At 37.8% G+C, this 18,668-nt stretch overlaps 1 protein-coding gene across 1 annotated transcript in view; it reads right to left on the minus strand.

The window, feature by feature from the left end:
• Positions 1–18,668, minus strand: part of scfd2 (sec1 family domain containing 2) — a 91,322-nt gene that overhangs the window by 11,722 nt on the left and 60,932 nt on the right. The window contains exon 7 of the mRNA XM_086047749.1: positions 148–293. Coding sequence (XP_085903875.1) covers positions 148–293 — 146 coding nt within the window. The remainder of the gene's footprint in view (positions 1–147; positions 294–18,668) is intronic.

Here is an 18,668-nt window from a genome sequence, read left to right on the forward strand (position 1 = left end):
GGTGGCTAGATAAAGAACCAGGAGGCTGTTGAAGTGACGCAAGCAGGAAATAGTGGTATTAAAAACGTATAATTAAAAAGCGCTTCAATACTACAATGTTCCAGGACGCCCTTATTTGGACGGCGACACAAGCTGAGAGGCTGTTACCTGGTGGACACCGTCGCTGGCCGTGTAGACGCTACGCAGTTGCTTGAGGTGGTCTCGGGCGTGGCTCAGCCCGCCGAGGGTCTCGAACATACGCTCTAGTGCGGAATGGACCCGCTCGTTGCTGAGCTCCTCTAATTGTGTACAGCCTGGCAAAGCATAACAAGACACAAGATGTACAATTTGGAGGGAAAAAAAATGTACATTTGTTGTTGTATTTCTAAGGAAAAAAAGGCAGATATAGTTTGAAGGAAAACAAAGGCATATTTCTTTTAGAAAATCCCACGTTATGAGACAAAAGTAGTCTATATTTTTAAAATATTCAAAAAAAAGTTGTATATTTTCGGTAAACCAATATATATTTTGGAATCATTTAAAATATATATATATTTTTTCGATATTTATTTTGATTGAGATATGGTCAGGAAAATACCGTATGTTTTGGAGATGTAAAATGTTTTTGATTAAACTGTTTTCATCATTTTGAGAAGTAAATATTTTCAAGAATTGAAAACAGTTTAATATTCCAAAGAACATGTAAAAATTTGATATTGCTTTTAATTTTGAGAGAATAAAAAAAATCAATGTGACATTTGGGAGAAAAAAGTTGTCTGTTCTTGAGAAAATGTAATATTTGTGTAAAAAAGCAAAGCAACTCCAAAACATGTCAATATTAAAAAAATAAATAAATAAATAAGAAAAAAGTTAGATATTTTGCTAGTGCTGTTATATTTTGAAAAACTTACAAATATTTTTTTATTATGACTTTTTTTATTACAATTGTTTATATTTCCATGAAAAACGTGTATATTTCTGAGAAAAACAGCAAAAATGTATATTTTCAAGAATAGTATTATAACTTATACAATGAAGTTGTAGATTTTTTAAGAAAAATAAATCCTAAATGGCTTTGAGAAATGTTGTGGACTTTCAAGCAAATCCGTTGTAGATGTTCTTAGATGAGTTGAATAATTTTAATTTATAAAAGTTGTAAAACGTTTTGGAAAAAAGTTCTCGTCAGAATCAAGTCGAGACAAAGACTCATCTACTTTCCAGGCTGCTGAGGTTTTATTTTTTTCTTCAAATTGCAGGCCGTTCATCGCCTGCCTTTGGCGCATAAGCAAAAGTACCACCTGTGATGTTTTAACGTTAGCACGTTTCCTTACAAACTGACGCACAAAAAAGCCAACCCATGCAAGAAAACACTGACACTGGCAAAAAAAAAAAAAAGGCACAACAATATGTACGCAAACTAATTATAGAGTTAAAAAGATGGAAGCGAGAGGACAAGAGCACATTTTTCTTCAAAAAAGAAAACACTGTCTAAGGGAGGAAGCTGACGTTGTTGCAGAGTGACAGAAAAATATGCACCAGCATAAAATACGACTAGGATTAAAGGCATTTTTTTTTTTTTTTTTTTTTTTGCTGATTGGCATTGGCAGGAATGTAGCAAGCAATTAAAGAGACGCTCAGCTGTGTTGTAGTTATATACGACATCAGTAAAAAGCTGCGACCTGCAACTGTGTCAGCACGTATTCTGCATGGCTCGCAAGCAAAGCCAACGCTGATGACTGCCAGCAGTGCACAAAGGCGCATTGTGCACTGCTTGTGCCAGGTACTTCACAAAATGCAAACATGGCTCCTTAAATGTTCTTTAGCACCAGGTTAATTCTTCAGTGGAGTCTGCATGGGTGGAATAATAGCTACATTAAAAAGTGGCACTTTGGGCAAAGGCTTTTTTTTTCACATTAGAATAATGTTGCATATTTGTCAGGATTGTTTGTTTAATTTTGAGTTTAATAGTTGTAATCTCATGAGAATGAGATCTATGTCTGAGGACTGCGGTATTTTTTTTCTAAGATAAAAGTCATATCAAAAAAAAAAGAAAAAAAAAACACTCTTTTGAGGATAAAATGAAAGATTTTCCAGAAACAAGTTGTATTGTGAGAAAAAAGTAATGTATTTAAGAAAAAAAAGTCATGTTTTGAAGAAAATAAGTTTTCAAGAAAATTCGTAATCCTACCAAGAAAAAAAGTTGTATATTTTCTATTAAACTCTGCAGAAAAAAGTAATATAAATGATATAAATAAAATAAATAAAAGTAACAAACGCTTGATAATTTTGAAACTTAATTTGCATACAAATGTTTATTTTTCAGAAGTAGTAGGCAGTATTCTATAGAAAAAAAATTACAAAACATCTTTTTAGAGGAAAAAAAGTATGTATTGAGAAATAAAGTGGTCATCTTACAACAATAGTGTTGTGTATTTTGAAGTCTTATTTTCAAGAAAAAGTTTTATTTTTTCCAGATTTTTTTTATTTCCCCCCAAGAAAAAAAGTTGTATAATATCCAGAAAGCAGTTGTTTTTGAGAACAACTTCAGATTTTTGGAATAAAAAATGCAATATTTTGGAGAAAATAAGTTATGGGCCAAAAGAAGATGTTAAAAAACGTTTCGCATGTCTTCTGCCACTTTTGCATCCACTATTCACATCAAACTTGAAATAAAATTGAAGTTTAGAATAGGCACGCACATGAGCTCACATGTTAAACACGTCTTCAGACATTTCTATATACAGTATAAACATAGAGTACATGTGCAGTATATCCAATAGCAGTAGATAAGATCTCAAACATTCACATGGATGCCGACACATCACCGACACCCCCTCCCATGATATAAAGTTAGCGTTCCCGACTCTAAAAAGTGACCTCCTTCACAAATACTTTCTGATTTCATTTGGCCGACCCCTGCCTCCCTGCCACGTTACAGACGATATCCAAATTCAACGCGGCCAGGGTTTGTTTTGAGCGGCTGCCTGTCTACAGGAATGCAAAGCGTCTTGTAACCCAGCCCCCCCCCCCCCCCCCCCGCTCCCTGACGACTGGAAGGTAAACTCTGGTCCGGAGGACAAAGCGCAGGGCGAGACCATGGCGAGCATTCGGATGTGGGTCTTATCTTCAAGCATTTGCACCAACCCAAGCGTCTTCAAATAGAAGCAGGAGTGGCACGCTGCACCTTTTGGGAAATTGCGTGCGAGCGCTGACTAAAAATAACGTGATGAAAGGCCTTTTTTTAATCTGCATACTCTTTAATTCCTTTTAACACTGATGACTCAGCAGTTGAGATGTGTAGTCTCACATTTGTCTCGTAAACTGTGGTGTATGTGTTCGGGTGTGTTTCCCCATTAAAATGCAATTAATCATTTCCAGTCTCCTAAAAAAAAAAGAAAAATAGCACTCTATATAATATTGGGTCAATCACTGATCAGCGAGTTGAAAAAAGACGATAATTGACCACCGATCCGATCAGATGATGAACTAATATATCCGATCTATTTAAACAACTTATTTACTGTACAGTCGACCCCCGCTATTGGGACCGGACTGGCCCGGCCCACCAATAGCCAAAATGCACGTATGATTGATGCTCATTCAAAAGCATCCGGAAAAAATAATGAACTGAAAAATTCTCCCCAAAATCGAAAATGGGGTGGGGTTGTGGTTGAGCTTAAAAGCGTAATGGCAGTTTGGTGAAAAAAATTGGCACGTTTATAGGACATACTTTTAAGGTGGGGTGTTGACTGTGTCCAGATGTTGAGATTGATCTACAGAGACCCCCCCGCCCCCGCTCCCACCCCAAAAAAGACTCAGAACAAAGGCCCCCGTGTAAGCACTTGACAAAATATACATGCAATACACCTAACTGGCATATCACTTTATGTCTGGTGTACCCCTGGTAGGGCATTCGTGCACCCTCGGGGTTTTGAAAAGTCTTCGTCAGCATAGATAAATAGCTTTAAAATTGTGCGTTTCAGTTTATTTACAGCCTCCACGTTCCGGTTTAAATGAGCGTTAGCATATGGTGTGTATCCAGTGACTTTGCCAGGTGTCATCTCTTTGCCAGTTTCTCAACCGAGCTAATTGACGGGGCAATTAGATGTAGGCCGGCCGTGTTGCGTGCGTACGTACGTTTGAACACCTGCCAATGTGGCGCATCGCGATCTGCCATGTTGTCGGTAGCGTCAACTGAGCCCGGGCGAGGCCGCCAGGTGCCGACACACGAGAGCCCCGGCTTGGCCGCGGGCCCGAAACTCCTGCGAATCACCTCATCCCTGCGCCATGCGGCCACCGTGTCGGCCTCGAAGCACATGCCTTTTGGCAAGTGATATAATGTATTTTCTATAATTATTTTTAAATATCATAAGTTGCATGCTGTTATGTTTTTTTTTTTCTTTTTTGATTAAGGGCATATCAAACTCTTTTGCAGGGTTTTGACGGGAAATCGTAAGTGAGCGCACGTCGGCCCCTCCCCCTGTCTACAGCGACGCGTTCTCACACGACCCTCATATGACTCAGCGCAGCAGCATATCCACTTGTTAGCGAAATTAAAGGACGCACTCATCATTTGATATTGAAATAAGAGACGGTGAGTGGTGAGTCACTGTTCCTTTGTGCGGACGAATAGATAACCCGAGGACATGATTGTGTTTAAAATAAGTGCAAATGTAAAATTTCTGTGCTATTTGGGTTGCAGGAAATGGGTCACAATGTTTTTTTTACGCCCCAAGACAACCGGAGTCACTGTTTTCACATATATTTTGCAGACAGAGGAAATGTGCACGTGTCAAACCTTTAAAAATGTTCATGTTTTTACAAGGTTGTTGTTTACTAAGTTGATTACCATGCACTTATGTTTGTCATTTCTAGCCGTGCATTCTCAAATATTACATTGCCAAACATGCTGAACCAATGAGTCAAACAAATTGGTGGGTGGGGAAAAGGAGCAAAGGACATTGGCATATTTGGTGTCAGAAGATGGGTCCCAAAGGCGATTTATTTATTTATTTTTAATTTTTTTTTTTTTTTTTAAGACACACAGCTAGAAAGGGGCTTTTTACACAAGTCTGCATTTAACTAAAAACTGCTAAAAAGTGTTGTTTTGGCGTCAGAAAAGGAATCATGAAACCAACTGAAAAAAAAAGATGTTTATGGCAAAAGTATTTCAGGTGTCAGAAAATGTGTCCCAAAGTGAACTTATGTGAAGACATGCTGTCATGTCTCAAAGGAATGCAGAAATCCATGAACATGGCAGATCTCTGGAAATTACAAGCAGCTTGTGACAGATCCAAGCGCTTGTCACGTTAAATGTACTACAAAGAGTGTAACAAAAGAGAGAAAAGATGACACAGTCCGCTGATAGTGTAGTGGTACACACGCCTGAGTTGTGTGCGGGCAGCATGGGATCGATTCCCGCTCAGTGACAGTGTCTATGTGTGCCCTGCGACTGGCTGGCGACCAGTTCGGGGTGTAGTCTGCCTTCGCCCATTGACGGCTGGGATAGGCTCCAGCAACTCCCCGCGACCCTATATAGGATAAGCGGTTTGGAAGATGACATGACATGACAGAAAAGATGACATGGCACGATGCACACACACTACTAAACACTACTACTACTAAATAGCATGCAAATAGCTTGGGCATTTGTCAAATGTAAAATCGATGCACTGGTGATTATTTGTAAATACATTATTTTGCCACCAAAAGCACATTTTCATTGTTGTTGTTGGTATTTTAGAGAAGAAAAGGTCTGTTCAGCTGTTTAAGGCATCACTAAAGCAAAAACTATTATCATCAGTCACTTGTGCATAAAATATATCTTTTCTAAAAAAAACGTGTTTTCTGCATTTTTTGGGGTGCAAAATAGGTGGTTTGGGTGAAACCAACTCATGTTCTACTGCTGATCACTAAAAATGAAATAAGGTAGAAACAAAGTTTTTCAGTGCGATGAAAGAATAGAGTCTAATCTCGTGTCCTGTAGTTTTTGTGTTTCCACAAAAAAACGAGATTCTGTGAGCCTTGAAAGATCAGTCAGAATGCTCTTCTAAATTAGATACCACTTAAGAGGTTCTCTTTTTTTGAAAATGGCTGGCATTGAAAGAGTTGAACATCCATTTAGTGAGTAATTACATCTCCAACGGAAAAAAAAAAAAAATCAAAGTCGGAAGGAAGTAAGAAGTCATTACGGCCACAACATTTTTCGGTCGGCCATGTGGCCCGCGGAATCAAAACAGTGCGTTTCCTCAACAACCCTAAAAACACAACAGCAACCCTTTGTGGTGCTGCACTTATCACCGGAATGTACTTATTATAAATATCGCTGTCTGTTTTGAGGCCTGATCAAAACGGCTATTCTGAGGACAAAGAATGAGGGATTCAGGAAGGAGTGACAGTCCGAAAAGAGACCAAAGCAACTATTTCAGGCATTCTTATCACCCTGCGAAAAGCTCTTGAAGGCGTACACGGCAGGTCGGTCGTCGTTGAGCGTTCGCGTTATGTGATGCTCCACTTTCACATGGCGCTAACATGAGGATGATGTAAGCGAAATGTTCTTACGTCACTCTTTATTCCGGCTCAGTGGCTTCAGTTTCCCCTTGCTAGCTACTTGGCTGGCAATGCTAACATGCTAACACTACACAAACATATCATGCCATGAGTGCAGTAAACACTAAAATGGATTGAGGAAAAAATTACATCATACACGCAAAAAAAAAAATCGCTTGGTTGTTTTCTATGAGCAGATTAGGGTAGTTTTACCCAAGTTTGGTTTAAATATGAAATATGAGGATTGAGTTGAAGATGTTGCTTCTTCTTAGAAAACATTGGTAGTAAAATTAGTATTCTTTTTAACCACAGCTATACTGACAACAGACTAATCTACTTCTTGATAGCGTTAATTCATCAGTGGGTAGTTTTTACCCATTGTTGGATCAAAATATTTTTTTGTTGACACAACTAAGAAGCGCGAGATGAACGTCAGTGTCTTTTATACATGGCGTTCACTATTCACTTCATGAACTTCATATTTTCACACAATTGCAACACAACACACTTTCTACGACAGTACATACCCTAACACATTCTCTGTTCCAACCACACATACACCGTACATACGCTATTCAAGTGTCAGGTGCTAAACATGTCCGACTTCTAATTTCTCTCCTTCAAAATCGGCGTGACAAGATAAGAGTCACGCCTAATCCTAATCTTCTACTCAAAAGATCATATCTGAAATCTCAAATCCAAAGTGAGGCCATGGTGCTGTCTACAGGGCTGTGTTCGTCACTACAGTGTCTTACAAACCTGAATTTCACAGACAAACAGGGTGAGACACTCTTCCGTCTAACTGTTGAGAAACGTACTTGACGAATAATGTTTTTGTCGATGGCAGTAAACAGTTGGAGTCCAGTTGATGAATAAAAATGTGAGTGAATAAGTTAAATCGACTTAATAAAATGTTAACATTCTCACTGTTTATATGCTATCATACAGTACGGCAAAAATATCAACCCGATTATAGAAAGCACTTAGCTTGGGGATAAGCATTTTACTACATGCTAACATGCTAATGAATGCGCTTCTTTGATATAGCAACAAACCAAGCTTTTCGTTGATAAAACTAAGTTGATAAAACGTTAAAAGGTTTGAATTTTATACGCCAACATACAGCATGAAAGAAAACTTCAGAAAAAAAGACATATTACTAATGATTTTTGAAGTTTTTTTAGTACTGTACTACTACAAATGAAAATGAGAGAAATGGTAGCATGCTAACTTTTTCTATTTTCGGCTCCTCGTGGAGCTCATTTGATAGTGCAGGTGTACCTAATGAAGCGTCTGTTAGAACACTGCATTGCATTCATTTCAGGTTGAGCTGAATTGGACTTGCTCGTCTCTGTGGGACTTAAAAAAAAAAAAAAAAAACAAGGAAAAAAAAAACATTTTTCTTGTCATGGAGTCGCATTTTTTCGCAGAAATGAACCAGCGACGGCTGAAAACCGAGACTCCTCATGACTTGTCTTTCACCTCCACTTTGGCCAATGTGTGTGTGTGTGTGTGTGTGTGTGTGCGTGTGCTTGTGTGTGTGAGAAAGAGAGAGTGAGAGAGAGAGAGAGAGAGAGAGAGAGAGAGCGAGAATGGTGCATACTTTTGTGGTAGATCAGTGAAATCTACCACTCTCGACTCCACATACTGAAAAAGGAGCAAAAATTAGGACTTTGCACGCAATCCAATTTGAGTCCCCGCTTCACATGCAAGGAGGTGGTAGGGGGTGGTGGTGTGTATTATGGGATGTAAAACAAACCCCCCTTTTAGCACACATCAGGCCTGTCTGTACAGTGTGTCGAACTTCCTGCTTTGGCTTTCAGCAGTTATATAAGCGCAATGATCAGCATACACGACACTCACTGCAGCAAAAAGCAAGATACGCAAAAAAATAGATATCGTTAGCTTAACAGCATAATTGTCACAATATCAAGAAAAAAATAGCAGTGTGCCTGCCAAAAATTGTGCTTTTGTACTTTATCTATGTGTAGACTGTCAACCGTGCAGGTCATGGTAATCTGTTGTTTTCAGAAAATGTTTAAATATGATTTATTAAACTATGCTACTAGGCCAACAATTCGGACAAAGGTGTTCAAGCTCTTCCACATATATTCAGAATTTAAAGTTTGAACACTCAACTTGGGAAATCTTATATTTTCAAGAAAAAAGGTAATATATTTTCAAGAATTCGTTTTTTTTCCCTTGAGAAAAAAGGTTGTGTATTTGTAGTAGAGTTTAACAAAATATTTACAACAAATGTATTACAAAAGTTGCATATTTACAAAAAGTGTAATATTTTTAAGAATATTTCATATATTTTGAAAAACAAAGTATTATATTTTTGAACATTTGTAAGCATGTTTTACGGGAAATATTTTTTTATTTGGTAAAACTTTATGAAAATGATAAACAATTCAAAACAAATTTATGATAAAAGTCCCATATTTTCAAAAAGTTGCATATCGTTGTATATAAGAAAAATACATTAAAAAAGTAGCATCATCGAGAATTTGAATTTTGGGGAGAAAAACGGTGTTTATTTTAAACAAAGCTGTACAAAAATTATTTATGACAAAAATTCCACATTTTCAAAAAGGTTGTACTGTACATATATTAAAAACAAAATCAAGGAATTTGTTACATATTTTCAAGAAAAATGTAGTACAATTACTAAAAAGTTGTGTTTGAGGGTTGTCTACTTTTATAAATTGATTTACTAAGTGATTAAGCAGCATGCCAGAATATTGTGTCTATATAGCGTAGCGACTGAAGTGTGAATGTGAGCCAAAGAGGATAACAAAAAGATTAAAGTTGAGCTCTATAAAAGTCAGCACAAATGTTTGCCAAAGCTAAATTAACAAACAGCATGACTAAGAAGCACTTCAAAAGCGACTACATACGTATAAAAGCTCCAGTGCACCCTGTGAAGCATTTCCATTTTTTTTGAGCATTCAGCATCTTTCTTTTGTTTTTTTTGTTTTTTTGATAAGGCGCTTATCGGGCTACGTCTGTGTGATTTATGTTTCTCACATGGCAACACTTTCGGACAGATAACGGCAGCCCCTTGCCTCGTGAGTAATTGTGTGCTTTGAATTGGGTAATATGCGCAAAAGGCTTTTGCTTTTGGGAAGATAAAAGTCCTATAATCTTACATTTTTATTACTAAAACGCAAACAGTGCCGTGAAAAATAATTTTTTCTTTTCTCAAATTTGAACTTTTTGGCTTTTTTTCCCCCCACTTTGATGCGTAAGATCATCAAATAACAGACAAAGATAACCTAAGGCACCATAAAATGCAAAAAATGACATCCATGGCAGGTCATCACTAAGCTGAAGCGCATATTGGCATATTGGTTCTGCAGCAGGTCAACATTCCAAAAGATACGAGCAAGTCAACTTCTAAATGACTTTAAAAAAAAAAAAAAAAAAAAAAGAACAAATGAAACTCTCGAGCCAAGGAACCGTTGTGTTTGCTAAGGAGAAAAAGATTGAAAATGCGGCCAAATTGGAGGTGGAGCTCAGCGTTCGAGGGTCCGCGTGAAACTGGAGTTTTAGAAAAACACAGGGGCCTGATCGGGAATAACTTTTCGGGGTCAAACTTAACCTAATGATTCATTGAATGTTTCATCAAATCAATATGTTATATAAGCCATGTCTTTATTCAGCCAGTCTTACACAACCACCAAAGCATTCCAACAACTTGAAAAGAACCTTGTCTGTCAAAAGAGACCTATCGCAGCATTCTTCCTCCTCAGTCATTCGGTTCAATACTTATATATATATATATATATATATATATACATGTATATATATAATTTTTTTTTTTTTTCATGAATGGCCTTGCTGGCATACAGTGTGCATCACTCGTCAGTTGTTTGTTAAACAATCGTCGAGGGCATGTGAGTGTGTGTGTGTGCGTGTGAAGGAATGTCATTAGCCTGGCGATGACTGAACAAGTGTGCCGGGTCACTATTAGCATTATGATTATTATTTGCTGAAGGCCAGTAATGGAGAGCTGACCAACAGGTGTGTGTGCGTACGTGTGCGTGTATGTGTGTGCGTGCGTGCGTGCCCCACCTAACCGACCACAGAGCCTTTTCAACACTCCTCAATTCAAAATCATTCCTGTGGCCCGACGTCAGCCATTGCAAACAACAGCTTATTCCGCATAATAGACAAGAAAATATATTTATAGTGCAATAATCTTTACTTAGAAATACTTGACTTTTTACCGTTACCTGAGTACCATATTTCCCCTTTGGAAATATGTACTTTTTTTCTGGATGTTATACAACAACTGTCTGGAAAATATACAACAAAATAAAATAATTTGGATTGATTGGATTTAAATTTGTTTCCCCCCAAAATACCTGGAAAATATACCTTTAAAATAAGATATTATTGGCTTGAAATTAATATTATTATTATTTAAAAAATATTCAAATTTTGCCTATAAAAATATTTAACTTATATAATAATATTTTGGGGGTCAAAAACTACACACGTTTTTCCTGAAAACATGCAAATTTTCTCTCAAAAATATACTTTTTTTGGTCTTCTCAACAATATGTGATTTTTCCACAAAAGTATGCAAATCGTTTTCTTGATAATATACAACCTGTGTAAAAAATATATTACTTGTGCTACAGGAATTGAAAAGGTAATGAACAAATGCTGGCCAGTACTGCCCTCCAGAGGGTCAATAGTGGTACTACAGTCACCAGTCCACCTGGCCGTGATTGTATGAGACTCGTGTATACATTGCCCTCTGCCGGTCAAATGTAGACAAACACACTAAAAGTTATCTAAACCGAGCATTGACAAACTCAATTTCAGTATATTTTAATATAATTCAATGAATACAATAATACCAATAAATTTAAAAAAAGTAAAGTTTTATCCTTCCAAGGATTTATTTCAATAAAGAAAAATAGTCTACAATGTAGACTTTTTTCCTCTACTCTCCATTTGATATATGTGTATTGTATATGCAGTAGTTACAATTTATGTAATAGAATTATCAATAAAAATTAGGTTGAAAAAAAATACAATTCATTTGAAATAATCTACATCAAGTTTGGTCAAACTTTTGTGCTCAAGGGCCTCGTTGCATTTTTAAAATGAAAAGATAGGCCAGCTCATACATGGATAAGGTCATTACAAAAATAAATATTATAGAAATTATTATTTAGAATTATTTAGAAATCAATTCCATATAATCAACTCATGACTATTTAATAAAATAAAAATAATACACTTTAAAAGTTTGTGTGAATTGGGGTATTTTACAAATTTACAATGAATTAACCAACCAAATTATTTCTTGAGACATATTAATAAGGAACACATAAAACATTATCAATACAATTTATATATGCCAGTGACAAATCAAAGAGGAGTACTGTTAACAAAAACACTTCCTCAGGGGCCAAACGTGCACCTGGACTTTGCATCACTGGAAACGCATACACGTATACGCACGCACCCACGCACGCACACACACAAAAGGACCCCCAAAAGTACCTGGGGGGCCCCCGAGCCCAACCCTCCCTGGAGTTTTTACCACACACTGGACATGAGGAAGAGGGCCATCAATCAAAGAGGCCTTCTCTAAAAACACCCCTCCGAGAAAAAGTTACCATCAAACCTTGCCTCTTTGCCACACGATGGGTATTTGTCCTTCTGCAGAATTGGAAAGAAACAAGCAAACAAAAAAAAAAAGCAAGTGCTGACTGAAGCAGAAGGGATAGTTATGAGCCCTGCAATTTATCGCAAAAACCTGTGGATAATTGCCGACAGGTGTCAGCAAAACACTTAAAACGGACAGGATCATAAAGCATCAACAACATCGTTGTAGAATGTACACAACACAATCATGAACCCATGGTACAGAAATTATTGCTGTGTACATGCAGAATCTAAAGTATTCAACACAAATATACCACCCTGACATGAGGCTCATCAATACTATTCGCTAGCGTACTTGCCTAACATGCTCGATGACACAATAAAAACTTTATATGAGGTAAGGGCAAAACACAGGCAATTGCTAGCTGTGTCAAGAGAGAAAAACACACTTTCAGTATCACTTTTGATGTGCACAGGGTGCATTTAAGGACCGCCAATAAAATAGGACATCTCAAACGCACTATCAATAAATTAAACCTGACAACAACACTAAGGTTCCACTAGATGGCGCCAAAGGAATACTTTAATTGATTCGGTCTGAACTCAAGACAAAAAACGTCATCCGAGTGATGGCTTTGTAATTTCAAAAATGTGTAAGTCAGATCACTCTTATGTCAAGGCAATACTGCATGGCAATTTGCGACGGCCGAATCATAAAGTTTGGTGTGTTGTTTGAATTAATACTGAGTGGGTGGGGGGTCCGATGGTGGGGGTTTGCAAGGTCTTATTTTGACCGTCCGGGAGGTACAAGGGCCTCCGCTCTGCCGTGTTTGTTTTCCAAGTAGAAACATGTGAACATGTGTTTGTTGCTCACTGGGCTTGAGTTACACACCAGAATGCATCAACACATGTGCTCAGTTGCACGCACATACCTATGGCAAAAACAGCGTACAAACCAGTTGTTTTTGTATGATGTGTCCTTAATTAAGGGCACAATGGCAACTATTCCTCCTTGGGTGAATTTTCCCCCATTGGAAATCATGTAAACAATAAAAAAAATATTAAGCTTTCAAAAATTGCACAATTCCGCCAACAGCCGGCAGAATTTCAATGGCGCCAACATATCGGGAACTAACTAACCAGGGGACAGCTGTTTTCTATATCAAATTAAGGAGAACACAGACCCAAAGCTTATTTACATGTTGAATATTTTTCAATATTTATAATAAATTTCAAAATCACTGTTACTTGTGACTGACAGATACTAGCATTGAGAAAGGTCAACCTGCTCATTTCCAAGCCGAATTCTCCGGTGCTTTTGCTAAAGAAGTTCCCAACTTGGCCATTAGGATGCACTGCTAGACAAGCCTGCAGCCCGGCTCATGTAACAAGCACCCCCATCAATTCAGCCCCCCAACTCTCCATCCATCCAAAAACAGACCTCTGCCAGGACGACTGAGGAGATGTTTTTTCACGCTCTCCTGAGGGGGATAAGCATCTTTTTTTTCTTTTTTCTGTGGCGGCCCAGATGTGAGGCACCAAACCTGCTTGAATAAAAAACACAGTCACTTTTCTCCCCCTCCTCCTCCTCTTACTCCCCAACTATTCCATCCATTTTAACACATAGTGAGTATCGTCCTCCGCCCTTCCTCCAAAATTGACCTCGTCTCCTTTTTCTTTCCTCGGCATTGCGGGTTCCACTTTCCAAATAAATGCTCTCAAACGCGCAACACATGTGATGGAGAACAAAAGGCAATAAAGTGAGACATAACGGCTAAAAAAAAAAAAAAAAAACACATGCAGGCGAGTCACACAGTCCCAATGACCCAGTGACAGACACATCATTTAGCCTCCTCCACTTTGTTCTCCAGCTTATTGTTCTGCTCGTAAATTCCCCACATGTGTGTGTCTCTATGTGTGTATGTGTGTGTGTGTGACATGTTAGCGCACAACATTTGTTACGGCACATCTGGATGGAGGGAGGGCGCGGTGGCTCGCATGACTCAAATCCATATGACGAAGAAACATTTCGAGAGAAGAGGAACAGGATAGAATGTTTAAAAGCGCACTGAGCCCGAATAACCAACACAAGTTGCTGCAAAGTGAATTTGGGATTTACGAGGCAAGGTTGAGACTACGGTAGGTGTGCCGTCTGCGTGGATTAAGCCACTTTTTTCATGCGGCGATTCCACAAAATTTCTGCATCAGAAGCGAGGAAGACAAGACGTTCATCAGAACCAGGCGTAAGCGTTCGGGAGAAGTGACAGTTGAAGATTTTGAAGTCATTTCTGCCCAACAACAGCTTGACCCATTAACATTTTTTTGGTGGACATGAAATTTGGTGGACATGTTCAGGATGCGCAAAAACGGTTCAAGGACCCATGCCTGATCTGAAAAAGACATTGGCCATTTTGATTAGACTTAGCCATTTATTACTCACAAATATCCAAGATTATTACAGTTAACTAAAACAAACAAAATAACAAACTCAATTTGAAAAACATTTTTGGTAACAAAATAAAATACAAGCGAAAATGCTTTTACAAAAACGAAGACTAACTGGTACTATATCTTACATTCAGAATACTATAACTATAGTTATGTTGAAAATATCCTTCATGTTTGTTTTAAAATCTTGCACCCAGCAATACTCCATATATTAAAAAAACTCAAACTAAAACTAATAAAATGAAGCATTTTCGCCAAAATCAAAACTAATAAAAGCAAACAAACCTGCTCTGAAAACGAATTAAAACTAACTGAATTAAAAAAAAACAAAAGTCTAAACCAAATAAAAACTAACTATAATGAAAAATCAAAAAATATTATAACCCTGCCAATATCAAAATCAGCCCGCAATACTATTATTAACCATCGACAACTGATTTGGTGGACATATAACGCAGCCAAAGGATGTAGAAAAAAGTCTCAAGAACACATACATGAAATCAAACACGAAGTTGGCCATTTCGATTTGTATAAATAATTTATGACTAAATAGAACCCTCTGGAAAATTGGGGAAAAAATTATCCCTTGACACCATTTTCAACCATTAGAAAATAAATGTGCTGAACATGTCCATCATGACAGGTCACATGAAAAGTTTTGGACAAATGCCTGAAATAGAACAGAAAGTATGTAAAAGGGTCAAAACAAAAAACAACAACTTTGAACTGCAAAGTTAGCACCGATGCTACTAATATGACAGGACTGTCAACAAATATAAGCCTAAACCAAGCAAAGACATCAAAATTAGCTTTTGAAAAAGTCAGTCAGAGTGAACAAACCTGATGGCTAACAGTTTCCGGCAAATAAAAACGCACACATGGTCAAGCAAGATAACGCGATAACACACATGGCAGCCAAGCAGCCTCCGGTAAGGCCCCGCCGCCGCTCCAAGCCGCCACGCTACGCTGCACCATGCTAATGAAGAGCTAGTGGGAGGGGCTTAGCTAAGGGCCCAGCCTGTGGGTCACGTTGAGCAAATGTTCATTCCCCTCCCATGCCTGATTTTAATACCAACAAAACAAGCATGGACGTCATGCAAACTTTTCTGACCCATTACAGGGGAAGTCAACGCAAACATTATTTTTTCAAGAATATGTTCTACGCAAGCTCACTAGTTGAAACAGGGCATTCTGATAAATATTGCGTTTGTGGAATAAGTGTTAATCCACTTGTTTTTAGCCATCTCTGCGGGCGGCCATTTTGTCTTCTGAAAATGACATCACATCTGCACACAACGACCAATCACGGCTCAGATTCAGAAAACAGGTCAGCCGTGATTGGTCGTTGTGAGCAGTTGTGATGTCATTTTCAGTCGACAGAAGACAAAATGGCCGCCCCCAGAGATGGCTAAAAACGAGTGCATTTTGCTGCTTAATTTATATCCCACAAACGCAAAATTAATCAGAATGCCGTGTTTCAACTAGTGGTCCTGCTGGGAACATATTCTTGAAAAAATTATGTTTGGGTTGACTTCCACTTTAAAAGGCTTTCACGCAAACATACACCCCCAGAATGAATAAGCACGTCCCGTTGAAGTCACTGTGGGGGGCTTGTTCTTCCACAACTTCAAACAAAACAAAAAAAACTACAAGGTACAACACACTAATGGAATTAAAGACACGCTGAATTAAGTGAGTTAACTGGCGCGTGAATCACGTTTTATGACACTTAAATCAACAAACACCAACAATGAAGAGTTCAACAGACAAGAAGAAGAAACAATGGAGGACAGTAATGGACACAGCCATTAGACAAGAGGAGGACAGATAGAAGCGAGGGTGGTGCTGCTGATGAAAAGACATGATTAACCTTTGATCCTCACTCACTTTTTTGTGCGTGTGTTTGTGTATGTGAGTGTGTGTCAAATGATAAGTGTGCTATGTGCTTTGCCGCTCCCAGGAGACACACACAGATAATGTTGATGCTGGTCAGATACTTTGTATATCGTGTGCATGTGTGTGTACAAAAGTTTCCATATTGTGCTTTCGAGTTCAATTTCAGGATATGAACCTAATGCACACTAAGTACTGTTCATTTGTATTTAACTTAAAATTTGAAATTTAGGAATTGCTTTGTCAAACTAAATTCTAACCCTAACATGGCAGTTTACATCTTTGCGCTATGATCCTTCTTTTACAATGTCACAAATACATGGACAAAATCCTTTGTTTACAAAAACAAGCTAGCTAGCAAGACAAGCTAACGTAGCAGTCTATGTCTTTACTCAGTGCTCCTTCTTGCCCAGCGCAACAACAACGTGGACTCAAAGTCATTTTTCAATAAACAGCAAGCGAACTACTAGAAGTAAATGTACTCAGAGCTCCTTGTCAGGTATCACAAACTCAAAAGGACAACACCAGTGGCAGGAGATCCAAATTAATTAAAGTCCTCTGTTCAAAGAAAAAGCGAGTTAGCGAGAAAAGCTAACATAGTAGTCCACAGCTTCACTAGACTCTCATTTTTGTCAAGCGTCACAAAAATGTATAGACTCAAACGCAGCACACAAGTTGGATTTTAGATTTTAACCTCCCCAGTCATATATAAAACACTGTATCATCTAATTTATGTCCTGGGGACGCAAATGGCACTGATTCGGTGGAATGGCTATTTTATTTTGCACTGTGAATGCACCGTGATGTAACATGAAGCCAATATTAAACACACGTGTTGAGATAAAACACTGACTCACACATACTTCATTTATGGATTTCTTTATAGTGAAACAAGTTAGTCACTGACTTCCACGTAGAGGATGGAGGACTTGGTTGTTTATGCGTGTGACTCGCACTGGGATAAGTGATGAAGTGTTGCCTAAGTCTACACCGAGAACAAAGGGACATCTTTTTGCGGCGATCAGGCCTACTGAAGACACATTCTTGTTGAGATGGAACATCTCTACTTACACACAAACACACAGATGAGCACTAGAAAAACACTGATGAGAGCAAGAAAGACCACAAAAATCTGATGTTTTGACCAGTTTGGTTCACACGAATAGGGATAAAAATGGTGTTGTGTTGACTGTTTTTGATTTAAATAAAAAAACAAATTATACACATAATGTTTCGGGCCGTTGTTTTGCAATAAAAAAAAAAAAATAGCACAAGACTGCCTTATTTGGATGTTTAAAAAAAGTTGATTGTTTTGATTATAAGAAAATGCTCATGTTTTAACTGTTTACATGAAAATGGACACAAACTGTACTTTCGACCATTTGTTTGCATAAAAATGGATACGGATGGTGTGGTTTTATTCGTTTCTTGGCATTAGAACAGATTAAAAAAGTTTTTTTTTCATAATTTTTTGACATGAAAACAGGTGAACGATTGTTTACATGATAACATGCAAACGGTGTCGCATGTTTTTTGTTCACATGAAAACAGGTTAAAAAAAAAAATTACCATTCTGACCGTTTGTTGTCAGGAAAAGTGAAATACTGTATACAGTTTTGTTTCCACTGTTTACATGAAAACAGAAAAACAAATGTTGTTTTGAAGGTTTCTTTAAATGAAAACAAATAAAAAATGATGTCGTTTTGACCTTATGTTGAAAATGAATCAAAACCATGTACACATGGAAATGGATACAACCAAGTGTTGTTTTGACTGTTGACTGCATTTGACTTGTGTTGTTTTGATTGGGTACATGAAAATGAACTCAATCAGTGTGCTATGACCATGTTTGCATGAAAACAGATATAAACAGTATAATTTCAATTTGAATGTTTACATGAAACCGACACAAATGGCATTGCTGTTCGTTTACATGAAAACATTTTCTGACCATTCGTTTGACTGAAAACTGATATAAATAGCGGTGTTTTGACCGTTCGTTTACATGCAAACGGTTTTGACCGTTTCTTCACAGTGCTCTTACATTAATTCAATTTCCACTATTTCCTATGTGAAAAATCCTGCAAATCCTAACAAAACTGGAACTCAAATGGACGTTCCGCTATACACGACAAGTGACAAGATACGGCGGCGACTCTTCCATCCAGGGA

Source organism: Filicampus tigris, chromosome 12, assembly GCF_054856515.1.
Source record: "Filicampus tigris isolate MCC_2025a chromosome 12, RoL_Ftig_1.0, whole genome shotgun sequence".
Taxonomy (NCBI): domain Eukaryota; kingdom Metazoa; phylum Chordata; class Actinopteri; order Syngnathiformes; family Syngnathidae; genus Filicampus; species Filicampus tigris.